This window comes from Kuraishia capsulata, genomic scaffold (genome assembly GCF_000576695.1).
Source record: "Kuraishia capsulata CBS 1993 genomic scaffold, Kuraishia_capsulata_scaffold_2, whole genome shotgun sequence".
Taxonomy (NCBI): domain Eukaryota; kingdom Fungi; phylum Ascomycota; class Pichiomycetes; order Pichiales; family Pichiaceae; genus Kuraishia; species Kuraishia capsulata.
The window spans coordinates 625,445-642,611 of record NW_019172951.1 but is presented as its reverse complement, the minus strand read 5'-3'; the positions used below and the strand labels follow the sequence as shown (position 1 = coordinate 642,611).

Genomic DNA, 17,167 nt, shown 5'->3' with positions numbered 1-17,167 from the left:
GCGTGATTTTCGGGTATTTGAATTTTGTTTCAGACTGAATTGGACGTGTGTTTTGCTTTTTTCTGCTTTTCGGGAGATTCTAGCCGTCTTTATTGACTGTTCCTGGCGTGTTTCTTAATCTGAGCTTCTCAGATGGCTATTTTTACCACACAAGAGCCAAACTGAAATTATCAACAATCCTAGCCCTCAGATTGAACCCTGGTTGTTTCCTGAGTCCTCAAAATGCCTCCAAAGGACAATTCTCGCAAGAGGTCCTCTATAATGTTCAAGGCGACCTCTTTTCTACTCGGAGCCCCAGGTGCGGAAGCATCGCCTGCGCCAAAAACGACGCCAAAGACCGCGTCCAAGCCAGAACGAAGGAAGTCGATCCCATTGCCTCCATCTGGTTCAACTCCCACCAGAACTATCAATCTGCCAACAGACGATGGCCCCATATTGACTACGCCGCGAAAATCGAGCCAGACCTATGGGTCTAGCCAACGCTACTCGTCGCTGCTTTCGACTCCGCCAAGCGACAGACAACAGACAACCTCGCAGACACCAAAAATTCAGTCACAACCTCCGTCACAACCCTTGCATCGTCCTCAGTCACAGATGCCCTCAATACCGCAACATGAGTCCATGGATCCATATATAGTTGATGCTGGTAACACTAGTGTTACCAGGAAACGGACTAGACGCCCAAGACAGTTCGTGGTGATCGATAGTGATGTTGGAGCTTCCAGCAATAGCCTTGAGGCGATTCCGGTTCAACAGCGAGAGGTTTCAGCAGGTAATCCAGAGTTTGGTGATCTTATGACCTCGTTGGATAATGAGATATCTTTGCTGCGATTGAAAGAAGCCAATGTCAGCGCTGCTGCGTTTTCCAACTTGACGGTATCCTCCAGCGAGTATTCGCCTCTGAAGACGAGCAGCCAATTCCCATCGTCTGATGCTGGCCAATTGCGTTCGCCGCTAGACCAGGTGATATCCCCTTCAGGACTAGGTATCCATCTTGACGATGCTGCGACGGAATCGGATGCTACTCCAGTGATTGCCCAGATTACCTCTGTGGATATCCCCATGACTGATGAGAGTGTGGATTTGCCCAGACCTGCGTTTGCGCAAACTGGGCAGTTTTCCCCCGCTACAACTGCTTCGGCAGAAGATGAGGACGTCTTCTACGATGTTGGGGAACCAGTAGAGTCAAGCGAGGAGTTAACAAGTCGCGAAGATGAACGTGGTTCTTATGAGCCCTCGTTCAATTCAATTTTGCCGTCGCCTAATGGAGAGCTTGGGTCCTCGTTTGGGGTGGATCTCCAGCCGAAGATCAAGGGATTGTCCATAGCCAATGCAGATGTTGTATCTTCCGACGAAGAACGATACTATGGTAAGAGTCAAGTTGGAGATTACGAGATGGGAGAGTCTGAGGGATCTGAGAGGGACTTCGATGTGCCACCTTATAGGCCAGGTGAAGCGGAGGATGCATTGGCACCCATTCCAAATACCAAGCAGTTCAACGAGGGTTTGCATTCACTGAATAATGGGTCTATTGATGAGCCATATGGCGAAAATCTGTGGCAAGCTGCAGATTCTGTCCACACTAGCCCATATTCTCGCAGACGACTTTCTCTTGAAATGGTGGATAACCGCTCTTTGTACCGCGACGATAACAGCTCTGTTAACGTTAACATTGGGCGCAACGATGAAGATGGATTTACTCGGGTTTCCTCTGGAGACTCGGTGTTGGACAGAAATAACTCCATGGAAAAGATTTTGGGGACTGGTTCCCCTTTGGAGGAAACAGTGCGTGAGCCTTTTCCTCTGCCCAAATTGCCCAGTGAGAGCTCTGACATTGCTGGTCAGATATTGCCTGCGACTGTGGAATCCAGCGATAGCAATGAAAACGAAGATTACGATTTGAACTTCGTTGCTAGATCTCCTTTCTACTCTCCATATGAAGAGGAGGATTTACCGAAACAGATGGTTGTCCGCAATATGACTTCCAGTGCGACCACATCAGAGGATGCTAGTGCGCACGATCGTGCCATTGAATCGGAGCCTGCTTATTCACATGGCAGTGACTATGCAGTGAGTAGAGACCAATCTCCTTCCCAGGAGAGTTTCTATCCTACTTATGCAAGTACCGATGCCCTAGCTGATGTATCAGGAAGTAACAGACTGGTTGATGTTAATGGAGCTCCACGGACCAGACGCCAGCAAATCCCTATTACTGCGACTGAGCTTACACGTGACTCCCAGCAGAGCACCCTCGTAGCAAATAGCACCGGGCATGTGCCAGATGGGCTGGGTATTAGGTCGGCGTATGTTGCTGCTCTTAGGAAAAAAGCTGGAACTGCGTATAGCGAAAAGTCTAAGCAAAGTGCGAGTTTGCCCATTGCTATCAGACCACATTCATCTGCTACGAAGACTCACACCAAGACTCTTTCAAAGTCTTCTTCCGACAGTTGGAGGAAGAGTATTCTGTCAAGTGCTGATATCAAACATGGTACGCTGAAGCCCAGACTACTTGCTTCTGAGGTTGATGACGATGATGACGTTAGCAGTGGAATAGTTACTCCACTGACACCGCCAACTGTGGAAACCCCAGGAGAGCAACTACGGAAACTACAGACCGGGAGATCGATCTTGGAGACCGCACAGCCGGCGAACAGCACCAATGGGTTGAACAGGCAGTCCAGCATAAGAAGTACTTTCACCTACCGTCCCTCAGAGCCTGGCTTGAAACTTTTCATCGCCAACCCCGATACGAGTGATGAGGAGGAAGAGGGGCAGAGGTATCCTGAAGCCATCAATGAGAGTGATGAATAGGGCCACAGTAATCTCTGTCAACAAAATGTTATCAAATTATAAAGCGCATTTTATTTTCGTGTTATCGCAGTAATCATATCTCGGCAAACAGATCAAATGATCGTCCGAGGCCATCGCAGGAAGCACGCCAATCCACTATTTTTGTGTCACGTGATCCCAAATTCTGGTTATCGAACGCACTATTCTCCGGTCGATTGCAGCCCGCTTTTCCACCGGTCCCCTTATTCGAAGAACGAGGACTTTTGCCTTATAGCTCTCGCATTCCTCTTGAAACAATAAGTCTTTGTTACACACCGATTTTAGAGGTGAGAGTACCAATCGTTAGAGTCGCATTTGCCACTAATTCAACAATGGCTCAAAAGATTTCGTCAATTGCAAAAACTGCAAACTTGGCCTCGTCTGCGGTCAAGTCTTCTGCCGCGAGGGCCATGAGAATCAACCACCCGGTCAGACCTGCCTCCTCTGCTGCTGCTCCAACCACAATGACTGTCAGAGACGCCTTGAACTCGGCCATGGCTGAGGAATTGGACCGTGATGATGGCGTATTCTTGATGGGTGAAGAGGTGGCCCAGTACAACGGTGCTTACAAGATTTCGAGAGGTCTCTTGGACAAGTTTGGTCCAAGAAGAATTGTCGACACTCCAATTACCGAAATGGGTTTCACCGGTCTCTGTGTTGGTGCCGCTTTAGCTGGTTTAAAGCCAATCTGTGAGTTCATGACCATGAACTTTGCCATGCAATCAATCGATCATGTCATCAACTCCGCTGCCAAGACCTACTACATGTCTGGTGGTAAGCAGCCTTGTAACATCACCTTCAGAGGACCTAACGGTGCTGCTGCTGGTGTTGCTGCACAACATTCCCAGGATTTCTCCTCTTGGTATGGTCAGATCCCTGGTATGAAGGTGATCTCCCCATTCTCTTCCGAGGATTACAGAGGTTTGTTCAAGGCTGCCGTGAGAGATCCTAACCCAGTTGTCTTTTTGGAGAATGAGCTATTGTACGGTGACTCGTTTGAGGTCTCCGAGGAGTGCCTTTCCCCAGACTTTGTCTTGCCAATTGGTAAGGCCAAGATCGAGCTCGAGGGTACCGATGTATCTCTGATCTCCCACTCCAGAAACCTGATCTTCTGTCTTGAGGCCGCCCAGATCGTCAAGGAGAAGTACGGTGTTTCCGTTGAGGTTTTGAACTTGCGTTCCATCAGACCTTTGGACGTTGACGCCATCGTTGCTACCACCAAGAAGACCAACAACGTCATCACCGTGGAGGCAGGATTCCCAGCATTCGGTGTCGGTTCCGAGATCTGTGCTCAGATCATGGAGACTGATGCTTTCGACTACCTTGACTCTCCAGTGGAGAGAGTCACTGGATGTGAAGTTCCAACCCCATATGCCAAGGAGCTCGAAGACTTTGCCTTCCCAGACACTCCAACCGTGGTTAGAGCCATCGAAAAGGTTTTGTCCTTGAAAGAGTAAATATGAAATTTATGACTGAAAAAACGAATTCTTTTCTGTTCAGGAATGTACAAAGGTATCCTTGTGAGTGGTTGAACATTTGTGATGCGCACGAAAATGGCAGAAACGATATATAGGCATATATATATGTACAAAAATATGTTTCGTCATATACAAATACAGACGTGTGAGATGTCGTACTATTTTCTATAATATATTACAACCTGTCCATTCAATGCTTCGATTTCTTCAGCTTCTTGAGCTCCTTCTTTTTGTCATGCATTGCCTGTACTCTCTCCAGACTCAGCTTGACATCACCTCTCTGGAAATTACTCAAGTCGTAATATGCAGGGGCATACTCGATCAACCACTCAGGCTTAACGGAGGTGACTGTCCTGATGTAGTTAGAAGAGGTCAAGACAAACTCGTTGTAGATGACCCACTCGCTGTCGTGGGCCAACACAGTGCTTGGATGGATCAAAACCTCCTGGTTATCTTTGACAGTGAGGTATCCTTTTCCAGTAGACTTCTTCTTCGCCACTTGCATAAAGAATCCAGAGGCCAATGCCTTTCTAATGTTGTTGTGGTAGTTCCTGTCGTCGTAGTCGACTGACACCAACTCAAGATCATAGCGTTCCATCATCCTCTGCAGCTGAGCGCGAACATTCTCTGCACTCTTCAAAGATCTGTACGACAGGAAGTAGTCACGGCACCATTGGTGCAGACCAATCTCGTAAGCCTCGTCGGACTTGAAAGCGTGGTAGACGTTCAGCATGGTGAGATGGTCACCATCGGGATGCGCAAAGTAGGCCTTCTTCTCGTCTGCCTGTTTTCTTGCAGAGATAGGACGCACAAACACATTCGGCACAGACAGCATGGCGACAATGGTAAGAATTTCCTCAGAGCATTTGAACTCTGGCGATCCAATCAGCATCACGGCCAACATTGGGTCCAATGGGAAGTTCGATGCCAGTCTTCCAAGTGCGGTAAGCTCGCCTTCATCGTCAAGGCATGCAAGATAATTCAACTCCTCCAAGGCACGCATCATTGTTTCTGGGGCAGGAGGATCCATGAAGTCGAAATGCACTAAATCATCAACACCCAGTTTCTTGAGCTCTAGGACCGTACTCGACAGGTTACTTCTGAGAATCTCAGGGTAGCTCTGTTCGATCAACTCTTTCTTGAAAGCCTCTTCAGTGTACAAACGGAAACACTTACCTGGTCTCGTACGACCCGCACGACCAGCTCTTTGCTGGGCGGAAGCTTTTGATATTGGTGATACAAGTAAAGACTCGACTCTGATCCTTGGGTTGTACACCTTTTGTTTGGAGAAACCAGGATCCACCACGTACACGATACCATCAATAGTCAAAGATGTTTCAGCAATGTTGGTGGAAACAATCACTTTTCTTCCTGGTTTTCCGTTAGGCCTGACAGCCTTAGGAGCTGGCTCAAAAATCCTCTGTTGGTGATGAGGTGGAAGCGAACCATAAAGAGGATACACTTTAAGAGGGCCACAAGACTCCTCTCTGATAAGTTCATCTCCTTCCAGAGAAATCTTCCTGCAAGCGTCCTCGATTTCTTCTTCACCCGTCAAAAAGAGCAGAATATCACCTTCCTCCTCCGTGGCGTGGATTTGCAGAACAGTTCTGATGGCAGCATCAAGGTAATCTCTCTGGAATTCTGGGGTATAATAGATCTCCACAGGGAATGTACGGCCGGGAACCGCCAAGAGAGGAGCATCTTCAAAGTACTTTTGGAACTTTTCAGCATCCAGAGTAGCAGACATGATGATTAGCTTCAAGTCGGGTCTTCTCTGGGTTACCTGTTTCAGCAAACCCATAAGGATGTCAGTGGCCAGAGTACGTTCGTGGGCTTCATCAAGGATGATACACGAGTATCTTGAAAGATTATGGTCTTCCATAGCCTCTCTCAAAAGCATACCATCTGTCATGTACTTCAGGATAGTTTTGGGAGTTGTCTTGTTCTCGAAACGAATGCTGTAACCAACCTCTTCACCTAATGTAACATCCATCTCATCAGCCACTCTGGCAGCAACAGACATAGCAGCAACACGACGTGGTTGCGTACATGCAACCATTGACTTATTCAAGTGAGGCATATCATCATAAAGCACAAACTGAGGGATTTGTGTTGTCTTACCGGAACCGGTTTCACCCACAAATACCATGATCTGAGTGGACTGAAAGATCTTGAGAAACTGGTCTCTCTGTGCATGCACAGGAAGGTCTCGCCTGACCTTCAGGATGTCCACATATTTTTGCGTGAATGGAAGTCCAGTAAAGGGGTTGAGTTCTGCCGACTCCAGCTTCTGGGCCTCTTGGGCCGTAGTTTTGTGCCTTGTCATGCCTGCAAACTCGCCTGCATCGTGAACTTCAAGGACAGCTTCAGAAGGAGCATGAGGGTGGGCCTCCAACTCCGCCTCAGCTTTTTCCGCAGCTTTCTCTGGGACAGAAGAAGCTATCGTGCGTGATTTCTTGGACGGTCTTTCCATTGCTGAAAACGAAGAGAATTGCTTTGTGATGTGCTTTCTTGTTAGAGTCTATCTAGATTATTTCTAAGATAAAAAAAATTGAGATGGGCTCGTGCTCTAGAATACGCCGGGTGCGGGTTCATGTGATCACGTCCTTGGGATGAGATATTCGAGGACCACACTTTGGCTTATCTCCTCCAATATATCTGGGGCAGTTAAGTATCGATTGAGCAGTGTTTTTAATGCTGAACCGGCGCATATACGAGTTGTTCTCGATATCTTCGTCGGCCATCAAGGTTGCTCGTGAAGCATCGGGTCTTGTGGCCAAAGAGGTGGAGGATGCCTTGAAAACCACGAAACTTCTCCAACCTCTGAGGAACGACAATGCATTGTGGCAGGAGCTTCGGGCCAAGTCGGATGAAGCAAAGGGAGTGAAGGAGTTCCAGGGCTCTGAAATTGTTCCGGACATTTATCAGCTTGCTCATGAGAAGTCTGTGGTAGCGGCAGCAACGGCAGCGAAGCATCCATCGAAGTCAAAAAGATCCAAATCCGCTAGCAAGACGATCAAGAATGAGCGTGGTTTCCATACTATGTCACGTATAAGGAACGAAGACAATTTCAAGAAGCCCAAAGTTATTGGGGAGGCGGTCAAGCCAGAGTTTGAAATGAGCCAATCAGCTGTTCCAAGCACCCGTATTGGACGTTTGTTTCACTATGGTGCTCTGGCTGCAGGAATTGGTCTTAACATGGCCGCTGAAGGTGCTAAGAAATATGCCACCTCTGGAACTGCACCAGATATTGGGTCTTTGATGTTGTCGCCCGCTAACATCGAAAGAATGGCTAAGAAGTTCAGCAGGATGAGAGGTGCGGCCTTGAAGATTGGCCAAATGCTGTCATTCCAAGACTCCTCGGTCTTGCCCAAAGAAATCCAGCAGATTTTGCTTAGGGTGCAAAACAATGCTCACTATATGCCTGCGGGTCAATTGGAGAAGGTGATGAAGTTTGAGCTGGGCGATGACTGGAGGGTTCGTATGTTCTCATCTTTTGAAGATGTTCCGATAGCTGCGGCGTCGATTGGCCAAGTCCACGGAGCCATCACCAAAGATCTGGAAGAAGTTGTTGTGAAAGTGCAGTATCCTGGTGTTGCCGATAGTATTGATTCTGATCTGAATAATCTGCTATTGCTTCTGACGGCTTCTAAACTATTGCCTCCAGGCCTGTTCCTCGAAAATAGCGTTGACAATGCCAGGATGGAGCTGAAATGGGAATGTGATTACATCAGAGAAGCTCAGAGCTTGGATCGCTTCAGGGAGCTTCTGAAAGATGATGAAGTATTCGTGGTTCCCAAGGTTTACCATGAACTAAGTGGAGAACATGTTTTGACAATGCAGAGACTCAAGGGAACAGAGATCGTGAAAGGCGACTGGTCCCAAGAGAGAAAGGACTGGATCGCTACCAACATTATGCGTTTATGTCTGATGGAAATTGCGCAGTTTAGATTTATGCAGTCGGACCCCAATTGGGCCAACTTCCTCTGCAATGAGAGCACTAACAAAATAGAGCTATTGGACTTCGGTGCTTCGAGAGAATATAGCAAAGAGTTTATTGACAACTATCTTGGGTGTCTTCGGGCCGCTATCTTGAAGGATAGAAAGGGTGCGTACGATTACTCTCTCAAGCTAGGTTACCTCACGGGTCTTGAATCTGAGGCCATGGTAAAGGCCCATGTTGACTCCATGTTGGTCTTGGGTGAACCTTTTGCTCCGAAGGATAACAGCGGTAATGCCTACAACTTCACACAGCAAACAGTGACGGACAGAGTTCGTGGAAACATTAGTCTTATGTTGAACGAAAGATTGTCTCCTCCTCCAGAAGAGACGTACAGTCTGCATAGAAAATTGAGTGGTGCCTACCTGCTGTGTGCCAGATTGAATGCCACGGTTCCATGTCAGAAACTTTTCGAGGAAATCGTTGGATTCTAATGTAAATAGATGACTGATGAAGAAAACTGTATATGAATATGATCTGCACATACAAAACTAGAACTGTAAAGGAGGATAGTCATGGCTGGATTCACTGAGTCAGGCTTCTAACTACCACGGTAAGTAGAGTAGCCATGATTGGACAGCAGTAATGGAACATGATAGTGGTGATCTGGTGGACTAGCAACCTCGAATATGATGTCCACGAATGGGAAGAAGGTTCTTGCACGGCCAGTGGAATCTGTGGCATCCTCCTGTAAGGCTATCTCCTGGAAATACTCTTTGGTATGAAATCTGATCTTGTAGACTCCCGCTTTCAGGACTTCCCAGTCGTCATTGATCCCAATTTGTGCCAGCGAAGTTTTGCTCACCTCAGAGCTGAAATTCCATTTAGGTATACGACCGTCGCCGTTGGTCCTGGCTGTCGCAAACGGTGTTGGCTCATTGAAGCTGGCGAGGCTGAAAATCTCACATAACACATCCGAAGCAGGACGGCCGCGAGTGGTATCCAATATGTGGCATGTTATAGGCGTCGATGACATCGTGAGGACAATGTTCAAATCCTTTTATCTCGGTTTGGATGCTGGGGTTAGATGCTAGTGTGAAAGATTGAGCAACACTGCGGATAAGGCCGTCGGCTATCATCTACGCCGCATTGGTTTCGACACGCTATTTTTGAGACCCTCCTCACAAACTCACTGCAACGTCTTTATCTGTGGTATCTTCCTTGATTTGGGCAACAGCTGATGTCTCAAAGGTTTGAAGTGGACGGAAAGCCCTACTATGAGCCATGTGTGCTCTATAGGGCGCCAACTATTCTAACAGGAGAGTTCTGTCCAGTGTTCACCAAAGACATACGCGTCATGCGGCCTGTGTCTGCTATATATGGGGCAAGGCTGAAAGAGCCTTGGGCCCTACTTAGAAACATTCCCATATACAAAGTGGCCATCACTGGTTATGTGGTATCGAAGTCTGAAGTTGGTTTCGAACTCAATGATTCCTCCAGCACCGTGACTGTTAGGGTTGAAAAAGAGATACTCCAGGTACTCAACTTGCGAGATCTGGTGGTAATTTGCGGCGTTGCGGAGTTCCTTCAAGGAATTCCTGTCGTGAGAGCATATCAAATCACGCGACAGCGAACTGATCAGGAGTTGCAGGTCTTGAGTGAATGGCGTCGATGTGTCCTTGGATTCAAGAAGGACGTTCTATCGAAGAGGTTGGGATTGAATGTGTCGGTTACACCATCCAAACTTTACGGTAACTTCTCCCCAACATCCACCATAAAATTGCGTGTCTTAGAAATTTTGATGGCCAGTGAGGAGAATTGTGTCTCCGAAGACAATCTATATGTCGATTGCAAGAATAAATTGTTGGATGCTGGCCCCACATTCAAAAAGGACGCCTTCGACATGGCCATCAACGAGCTCGAATTAGAGCATATTCTTATACGGCGAGCCAACAAAATTCAATTGTTTGACTATTTCGATGTCTTGGTGCAATATCTCGGCGATAGGCTGCTTCGGATCGGGAAGGAGAATAAAGAGAAAGGCAATTCGAGAAGAGTTATACGACATACTGTTCGATCTCTACCTTTGAAAAAAGTGCTCAGGAGGTTTCCATTTTTGAGGCTTTCCTTTGAAACGTTGAACCATATAATTTTCACTATTTTGCAACAGTTGGAGAAGGACAGTGCACGTATCTCTTGCCTGAATCCAGGAAAAAGGTGGGTCTTCCAGTGTGTGGAGGATGCATGGAAGCCCACTGAACACTAGCATTAATCGAGCATTAAATTGGCGGAATTGTCAATAGAGACAGTATTCAAACTTTAATTACAGTGTGCCTAATCATAATCCTGAAGTAACTTCAGGCATACTTCAGTGGTAATCATTTAAATTACATACGCTTTGAAGTACATAGCCCAATATATTGGCCCAAAATGGGTCTCATCAGGAAGGGTGCAGATCCGGCGTTGCACTCTATCATCTCCAACACGTACATTGTAGTTGTATCTTCTCCAACAATACACAACCACATCATCCATATCAGCATTTAAATTTTCAACATGAGAAGAAGAGGATCTACTGTGACAGATACTTCCTTTTCTTCTCGGGGAAGAAGGGGCTCGATGGTACAATCAATTGCATCGAATGCTCCGTTCATGGAGGTAGGTCAAATTTGGTGAGACTCATATTTACGATAACTTCTAACTCACGTTCTTTAGGATCATATACAGCTTGATACAGAGTCTATCGCTAATCCCAGGACTCGAACGAAATCGCTAGGTTCGAGCGAATTCGAACCCACGCTTACACCTATGGAGGCCTCATCTTTCACCTTCCCATTCACCACCTCAGAAACAAATTACTTATGGACAAATCAGGTGCAATCTGTGGAGTCAGACTTTCTCATATCATACGAAGACGAGGAGGCAATCAACAAAATGGACAATGCTGAGTTTTTGGAATTTCAAGATGTCATTTCGCATACCTACAAAGAGCATGCACGGTTTCTGAAGGAGGCAGACGTGATAGTGGAGAATCTCAGCTCGATGCTGACAAAATACGACCAAGTCACCTTGCAAACGGTGGATTTTCAGACGAAATCTAACGAGTTGATTTTGGAGGTGAACAGGCTTACAGGGTTGTATGAAGACATCTCGAAGAATCTCGAATACTTTGAGTCCCTTGACTCGATTGTGAAAAGTTTGAACACTTCCAGTAGCAGTTCGATTGTGATGAGAAAATCGTTCCAGGAGAACATACTAAGGAGACTGGATGAGTGTTTGACTTTTGTTGAGTCTCCTGCGGCCAAAGAGTTCAGAGAAATCGAAATTTATCAAAATAGATTCAAGCAATGCATGGTGAGAGCGCTCACTCTGGTGAGAAACTACATTATCAACACACTCAAAAATGTTGAGTTCAACATCCAGACAAAGGTCAACGAAGAGAAGAACAAAAATAAGATCCGCGGGGCCATCAGTGCAGCCACATCTATCAGGGTGGATGCCTTCATGTACAACCAGTTTGAAGAAGACTGCAGCTATCTCCAGCCTTTGATAGAAGATTTGTACACCCGTGCAACAGTGGCCAACTATGACGAGTACCTGGGCCTGTTGAATGATTGCTATAGTCAATATTTCAAATCCAGAAGCTCTTTGCTCAGCAATACCATCAATGCGCAGCTTCAGGCGTACAATGAAACTTCAATTGCAGGATCAAGGTCGCTAGTGCAACTGGCACAGGGAAACATTGCGTTCTTCTCAAGAGTTTTAGAAAGAGAGTTTGATGTCTTCAGCCATATCTTCTTTGTCACGGACGACCAAAGAACTGATAATGCTAATAATGTCATGATGATCAACAAGTGGTTTGAGTCTGTACTTGATCCCTTGTACTACATGATGAGAAATCGGATTATCAGAGAAAATAACATCAGTGATCTATGTGAGCTCATCACTTTACTGCAAAAGTACTCGGAAACAGACCTTTCAGACGATGAATCCGAGTCTGTGTCTGAACGCAGCCTTCAAATAGGCGGCATGTACCACCATGAACACACCAACTCAGAACATATAGAGATCGAGTCGCTATTGGCACCAATTCTGCAGGATGTGCAATCCAGACTGGTGTTTCGGGTGCAAGCCTACATTGACAAAAATGTCGTCAACTACAAGAAGACTGGAAGAGAGTTCTCCATTGGCCGCAGAAGGGCACCCAGTGTTGCGCCAGATGATGATTTGGATAGCATCGCAGGAAGCGTAACTGGTAGCTTGAATGGCAGAGACAACGACACTGAATCCATAGCGGACACAATCATTTCCTCAGTGAGTCATTCCGAGCATCAATTTTCGTCTCAAACCATATACCCACCGGTTGTCAAATCAGTCAAGCTATTGACTAAGATCTACCAGCTGGTTGGCTCACAGGTTTTTGACGATTTGGCAAACTCAGTGGTTCATCTGGTGCTTCTGTCTATAAGAGACAACTTTTCGAGCCTGCTCACAGGAACGTATTCGTCAATTGACTCCAAGCTTTATCTCATCAAGAATTTGGTTTTTTTCAAGGACAACATTGAAAATCTGGATATAGAACATGTTAGAAGAGAAGCGTCTTTGGATTTCAGCGGATTACAAAAGCTTTTCAGAAAGTTTTATAAAGGCAGCAGGGACAAGCAGTCTATCGAGCAACATTATGGGGCTGCCAGAGACGAAGGTGGATTTTTCAGTTTGGCACTTGGTTCTGTTCCTCGTGTTGTGGATGATGTCATCGATGCCAAATTGGAGTTGCAAATGGCATTAAGAACCGCTGTTCATGAGTTCATTGATGACTATAAGACGAGGATCATACAGCCACTGGCTGACTGCACAGACCCAACGGATGCAGAAGAAGCTGCTACCAAGTTCAAGAAGACTTTAGAAATAGAGTTTCCACGGATCAAGCCACAGATATCGACCTTCGTGCAAGACCCCAGGGTTGTCAGTTACCTAATCGACGGTGTTCAGGAAGCTATCATTCAAGAGTATGAGCGGTTCTATAATGCAGCAATCGTCCATGGAGCCCTCGAGGACGATGAGGGCAATTTGATGGAGGTTGACACTCTCATCTCGTTCCTCAGCGAGGTTGTCTCCAAGATGTTCCAGAATGAAGAGCATTTTAGAGAACCCAGCACCAGCACCACTGATGGGAACATTTTCGATAACGACCCTGATGTTAGCACGCTTGCTCTAGAGTAAGTCCTCAGCTTTCATAGAGCATGTACAACTAGTGATAAAACATGAAACTCCTTGGTTATTACTGAGGCAAATTTTCATCATCGAGCGGATTGTAGGTATTCTCTGATAAGAGCTTGTTCAGCTCATTTTTCAGGAAAGGCACCTGACTCTGGTCCACCAGTAAATGTGTTTCATCGAGCTCCTCTATGACTATAGACCTGCTGACGGTGTCTATCTTCAAGATCAATGCTCTGATCGAAGGATCACTAGGCATGTTAGAATAAAATATGGTAGCATTCGAAGAGAAAGTTCTTACCAAGTCACGAGAGTGCCTCTCACAGAACGGGGCATGGTATTATAGTCAGACTGTTACTTGAGCTTAAGCTGAAGCTTGAGTTCAAACTTTGGTTCAAGGCCAAGCTCTCAAACCGACTCCACACAGATTGAGTTCACCACTACTTAAATGTGGGAGCCTCACCTACTTCATGTGTTACGTTCCACGCTCTTGTTATATGCGCCTACTCCAAACTCCTCGTAAAATGCCTCCTGGGGTAACCTTGGAGCGATCAGTGTCATCTGATAGCCCAGATAAACTCATTGGGGCTAAAGTTGTCTCCAATGACGAGACTGCTTCACTTCATGTCACGCCTAACACGCCTGGCGATAACGATTCGCCAAACGCATCAGATCAAAAACAGTCAATTGGAGACCTGAGTGCAGGTAATGATAACGAGTATACAAAGAATGATGAAGAGGACGATGAAAGAGAAGAAGAAGAAGAAGAAGATGATGATGATGATGATGAAGATCAAGACGAAGACGAGGATGAAGACGAAGACGAAGACGAAGATGAAGATGAAGATGAAGATGAAGATGAAGATGAAGATGATGCTGAGCCTCCGAGATTGCGATATACTAGACTCACCAAACTACCCCCACGTTTCTTCACCAAAGACGCTCTTTCTGCATGCCACTTTCATGATGACGTATTCATATTTGCTACACACTCTGGAATGGTGCATCTGTGCAAACCAGACTTCACACCTATTCGCACTTATAAGGCACATAGAGCCTCGGTGCTTTCCCTTCATACCGACGGACAATTTGTTGCCAGTGGGTCAATGGATGGTACAGTAGTGATTGGTTCGATTACAGACGAGAATGACATTATTGCTTTTGATTTCAAAAGGCCTATACATGCTGTTGTTCTCGACCGTCAATACCGAACGACTAAGGCTTTCATCTCTGGAGGTATGGCAGGAAATGTGACTTTGTCCACAAAGAACTGGCTAGGCCAGAGAACTGACACTATCTTTGATTCTGGGAAGGGACCCATTACATGTATACAGATCATCGATGATCTAATTTTATGGACAAATGACTCAGGTATCACTGTTGCGCAGATATCTACAAAGACTCCGCTGCTGCATGTTGATCTTCCAGAAGACTTTCCGAGACCAGACCTGTATTGGCCCAAAGTTCACTTCACTGAGGTTAATCAGTTTGCAGTGGCCTGGGCATCTCATATTTGGTTTTTCCGTGTTGCAATAGATGCAGATGCTCAAACACACCTGTCAAACTTCGTCTCAGCTGCTTCATTTAGGGGCACGAGTGATAGGAGGATAGAAATAGAACGTGAGGCTGATCTCAGCGGTACTCTTATTTCTGGGATTTCGAGTTTGAATGATGATCTTATGCTGCTAAATTATGTACCCCCAAGGTTGAAGACAGGTTTAAATGGCGAGAGCAGGTCTGCACGAAGGAAAAACTACGAATCTCAGCCTCCAGAGTTGAAGATAGTCGACAGTATTTCACTGGCTGACTTGTCAATAGAGGAGATTCCTTTGAATATAATATCCAACCTTGGATTGAATGACTACCATCTGCATCATCATATCGCCAAGGATAAAATCAGATGGTTTCTTCTTTCAGCCAACGACGGTGTCATAGTGCAAGAGTTTACCATTCATGACAAACTAGCCTGGTACGTTTCAAGAGGAAGGTTCCTTGAAGCATGGAAAATGAGTGAAACTTGGTTGGCTGTTACTGAAAGACTCAACATAGGATTGAAACAGGTTGACAAATTCATTGAGGTGGGCAACTGGAAATCCGCAGCTGTTTTCCTGCAGGAAGTTCTTTCGTCTTCTGATCATATTTCCGAAGAGGTGAGATTCAGAGTAGTTAAAGAGTGGGACAATTGGCTATGGATATATCACAAAAGTCATCACTGTGATGCCATCATTGATCTGATACCCTATGAAGAGTATGGCTCCGAAATCGGAAGAGAGGTATATACGGAATACCTCATATCAGTTCTCGATGAACGTCACTTTGAAAAGTTTCTTCAGATCTTTGGTAAGTGGAGTATGTCTCTCTATAATCAGGACCATATTCGTGACAGGTTGAAAACTTTAATCAGTGATTATGATGACTCTGTCGATGACACTTTGGACTCTGAGATCGCTTTTGCACTGCGTTGGTGTTATATTCGTCTCTGTGAGGAATCTGATGAGCCAGAGCTTTGTGTGGAACATCTTCTGATACTCAAGGATCCATCCCTCATGAACTTTTTGAGTCATCATCACTTGCTAGTCAAGTATTTCGAGAAGCTCCCTGAGATTTTGACAATGAACCTCACCGATTCAGAGAAGCAGAGAAACGATCCGGAGGAATTGCACGAAAAGCTGATTGAGGGAGTGCATTTACTGGTGAATAACATTCAAGAAATATCTCCCGACAGTGTTGTGTCTCTGATGGAAAAGCATAATCTTGACATTGTCAATTACCTCTATCTAGAGGAGCTTTCCAAGATTGATACTTTGCTCACGAAGAAGTTTGAGAATCAAATGGTCAAACTCTATGCCTGGTTCAACCAAAGTTTGCTGCTTGGCTTTCTGACGAGGCACAAAGACTATGACATCGACATTGCCATTTCTGTTTGCTTAGAGAAAAATTGTATCTCCGAACTTGTTTATCTCTATCACAAAGTTGGACAGGATAAAGAGGCCCTTTCGTTGATTGTCGGCAAGCTAGAGGATCCAGAAAAAGCCATTATGTTTGCAACATCAGCAGGTGATCAAGAACTATGGGATTATCTTTTGGATTATTCCATGGATCGTCCACACTTTATCCGGGCTTTGATGCAAAAAGCAAGTGAGACCATGGATGCAATCCCAATCGTTACAAGAGTTCCAAAGGGTGTGGTGATTCCGGGGCTCAAAAACGCTCTTCTTAATATATCCTTCAACAACGAGATGGACTTAAGATTGAACAAAATGATCTTGCACATGATCTCCTCGGAGGTTTTGCAGGTGTCTTCTAGGTACAGAGATCTCCAAAACAAGGGTTATGTTTTTGATGTTGATACTCACGAAAAAATTGCAAGTGACACTCTGATTCGATTTGCAGATGAGACAAGGCCGTTGATGACTGAGTCAGAGCTTTTAGGGAAAGACCATCTTTGGAAGGGCCTTGCCAAACAGATATCTGGAAAGATCACGCACCTTGCTTTCATTCAACGGTCTTTGAAGATGATGCAAAAAGAGACTGAGATTTGAGGATGTTGCACATCGCGAAAGTGATGTTTCAAAAACGAAAGTTTTTATATTTGGGAAGTCGCAAGCGCATTAAAATGGTTTAGGTTTAAATGAGCAGTAGTTCGTTGCATGGGCCGATTAATGAAGTCAGTATGGTCGTGCAAAGCCGCACAACAATGCCT

At 45.6% G+C, this 17,167-nt stretch overlaps 9 protein-coding genes across 9 annotated transcripts, besides 1 other annotated feature; 6 read left to right on the top strand and 3 right to left on the bottom strand.

The window, feature by feature from the left end:
• Nucleotides 1-222: 222 nt before the first annotated feature.
• KUCA_T00001626001 (uncharacterized protein) lies at nucleotides 223-2,811 on the top strand (the record flags this gene model as incomplete). Its single annotated transcript, XM_022603825.1, has 1 exon — nucleotides 223-2,811. The coding sequence occupies one exon, from the start codon at nucleotides 223-225 to the stop codon at nucleotides 2,809-2,811; it is 2,589 nt and encodes an 862-aa protein (XP_022457667.1).
• A 350-nt stretch (nucleotides 2,812-3,161) lies between these two features.
• Nucleotides 3,162-4,286, top strand: KUCA_T00001625001 (uncharacterized protein; the record flags this gene model as incomplete). Its single annotated transcript, XM_022603824.1, has 1 exon — nucleotides 3,162-4,286. One exon carries the CDS (start codon nucleotides 3,162-3,164, stop codon nucleotides 4,284-4,286), a length of 1,125 nt encoding a protein of 374 aa, XP_022457666.1.
• A 211-nt stretch (nucleotides 4,287-4,497) lies between these two features.
• On the bottom strand, nucleotides 4,498-6,780 carry KUCA_T00001624001 (uncharacterized protein; the record flags this gene model as incomplete). Its single annotated transcript, XM_022603823.1, has 1 exon — nucleotides 4,498-6,780. The coding sequence occupies one exon, from the start codon at nucleotides 6,778-6,780 to the stop codon at nucleotides 4,498-4,500; it is 2,283 nt and encodes a 760-aa protein (XP_022457665.1).
• Nucleotides 6,781-7,001: 221 nt separating this feature from the next.
• On the top strand, nucleotides 7,002-8,741 carry KUCA_T00001623001 (uncharacterized protein; the record flags this gene model as incomplete). The annotated part of the gene is made up of 1 exon (XM_022603822.1): nucleotides 7,002-8,741. One exon carries the CDS (start codon nucleotides 7,002-7,004, stop codon nucleotides 8,739-8,741), a length of 1,740 nt encoding a protein of 579 aa, XP_022457664.1.
• A 107-nt stretch (nucleotides 8,742-8,848) lies between these two features.
• Nucleotides 8,849-9,283, bottom strand: KUCA_T00001622001 (uncharacterized protein; the record flags this gene model as incomplete). Its single annotated transcript, XM_022603821.1, has 1 exon — nucleotides 8,849-9,283. The coding sequence occupies one exon, from the start codon at nucleotides 9,281-9,283 to the stop codon at nucleotides 8,849-8,851; it is 435 nt and encodes a 144-aa protein (XP_022457663.1).
• A 204-nt stretch (nucleotides 9,284-9,487) lies between these two features.
• On the top strand, nucleotides 9,488-10,513 carry KUCA_T00001621001 (uncharacterized protein; the record flags this gene model as incomplete). The annotated part of the gene is made up of 1 exon (XM_022603820.1): nucleotides 9,488-10,513. One exon carries the CDS (start codon nucleotides 9,488-9,490, stop codon nucleotides 10,511-10,513), a length of 1,026 nt encoding a protein of 341 aa, XP_022457662.1.
• A 290-nt stretch (nucleotides 10,514-10,803) lies between these two features.
• Nucleotides 10,804-13,470, top strand: KUCA_T00001620001 (uncharacterized protein; the record flags this gene model as incomplete). Its single annotated transcript, XM_022603818.1, has 2 exons — nucleotides 10,804-10,905; nucleotides 10,963-13,470. The coding sequence occupies 2 exons, from the start codon at nucleotides 10,804-10,806 to the stop codon at nucleotides 13,468-13,470; spliced, it is 2,610 nt and encodes an 869-aa protein (XP_022457661.1).
• Nucleotides 13,471-13,528: 58 nt separating this feature from the next.
• KUCA_T00001619001 (uncharacterized protein) lies at nucleotides 13,529-13,723 on the bottom strand (the record flags this gene model as incomplete). The annotated part of the gene is made up of 1 exon (XM_022603817.1): nucleotides 13,529-13,723. One exon carries the CDS (start codon nucleotides 13,721-13,723, stop codon nucleotides 13,529-13,531), a length of 195 nt encoding a protein of 64 aa, XP_022457660.1.
• A 38-nt stretch (nucleotides 13,724-13,761) lies between these two features.
• Nucleotides 13,762-13,800: a sequence feature (Short protein (KUCA_T00001618001, CDK25648.1) was converted to a misc_feature.).
• A 188-nt stretch (nucleotides 13,801-13,988) lies between these two features.
• On the top strand, nucleotides 13,989-17,006 carry KUCA_T00001617001 (uncharacterized protein; the record flags this gene model as incomplete). Its single annotated transcript, XM_022603816.1, has 1 exon — nucleotides 13,989-17,006. The coding sequence occupies one exon, from the start codon at nucleotides 13,989-13,991 to the stop codon at nucleotides 17,004-17,006; it is 3,018 nt and encodes a 1,005-aa protein (XP_022457659.1).
• Nucleotides 17,007-17,167: the final 161 nt, after the last annotated feature.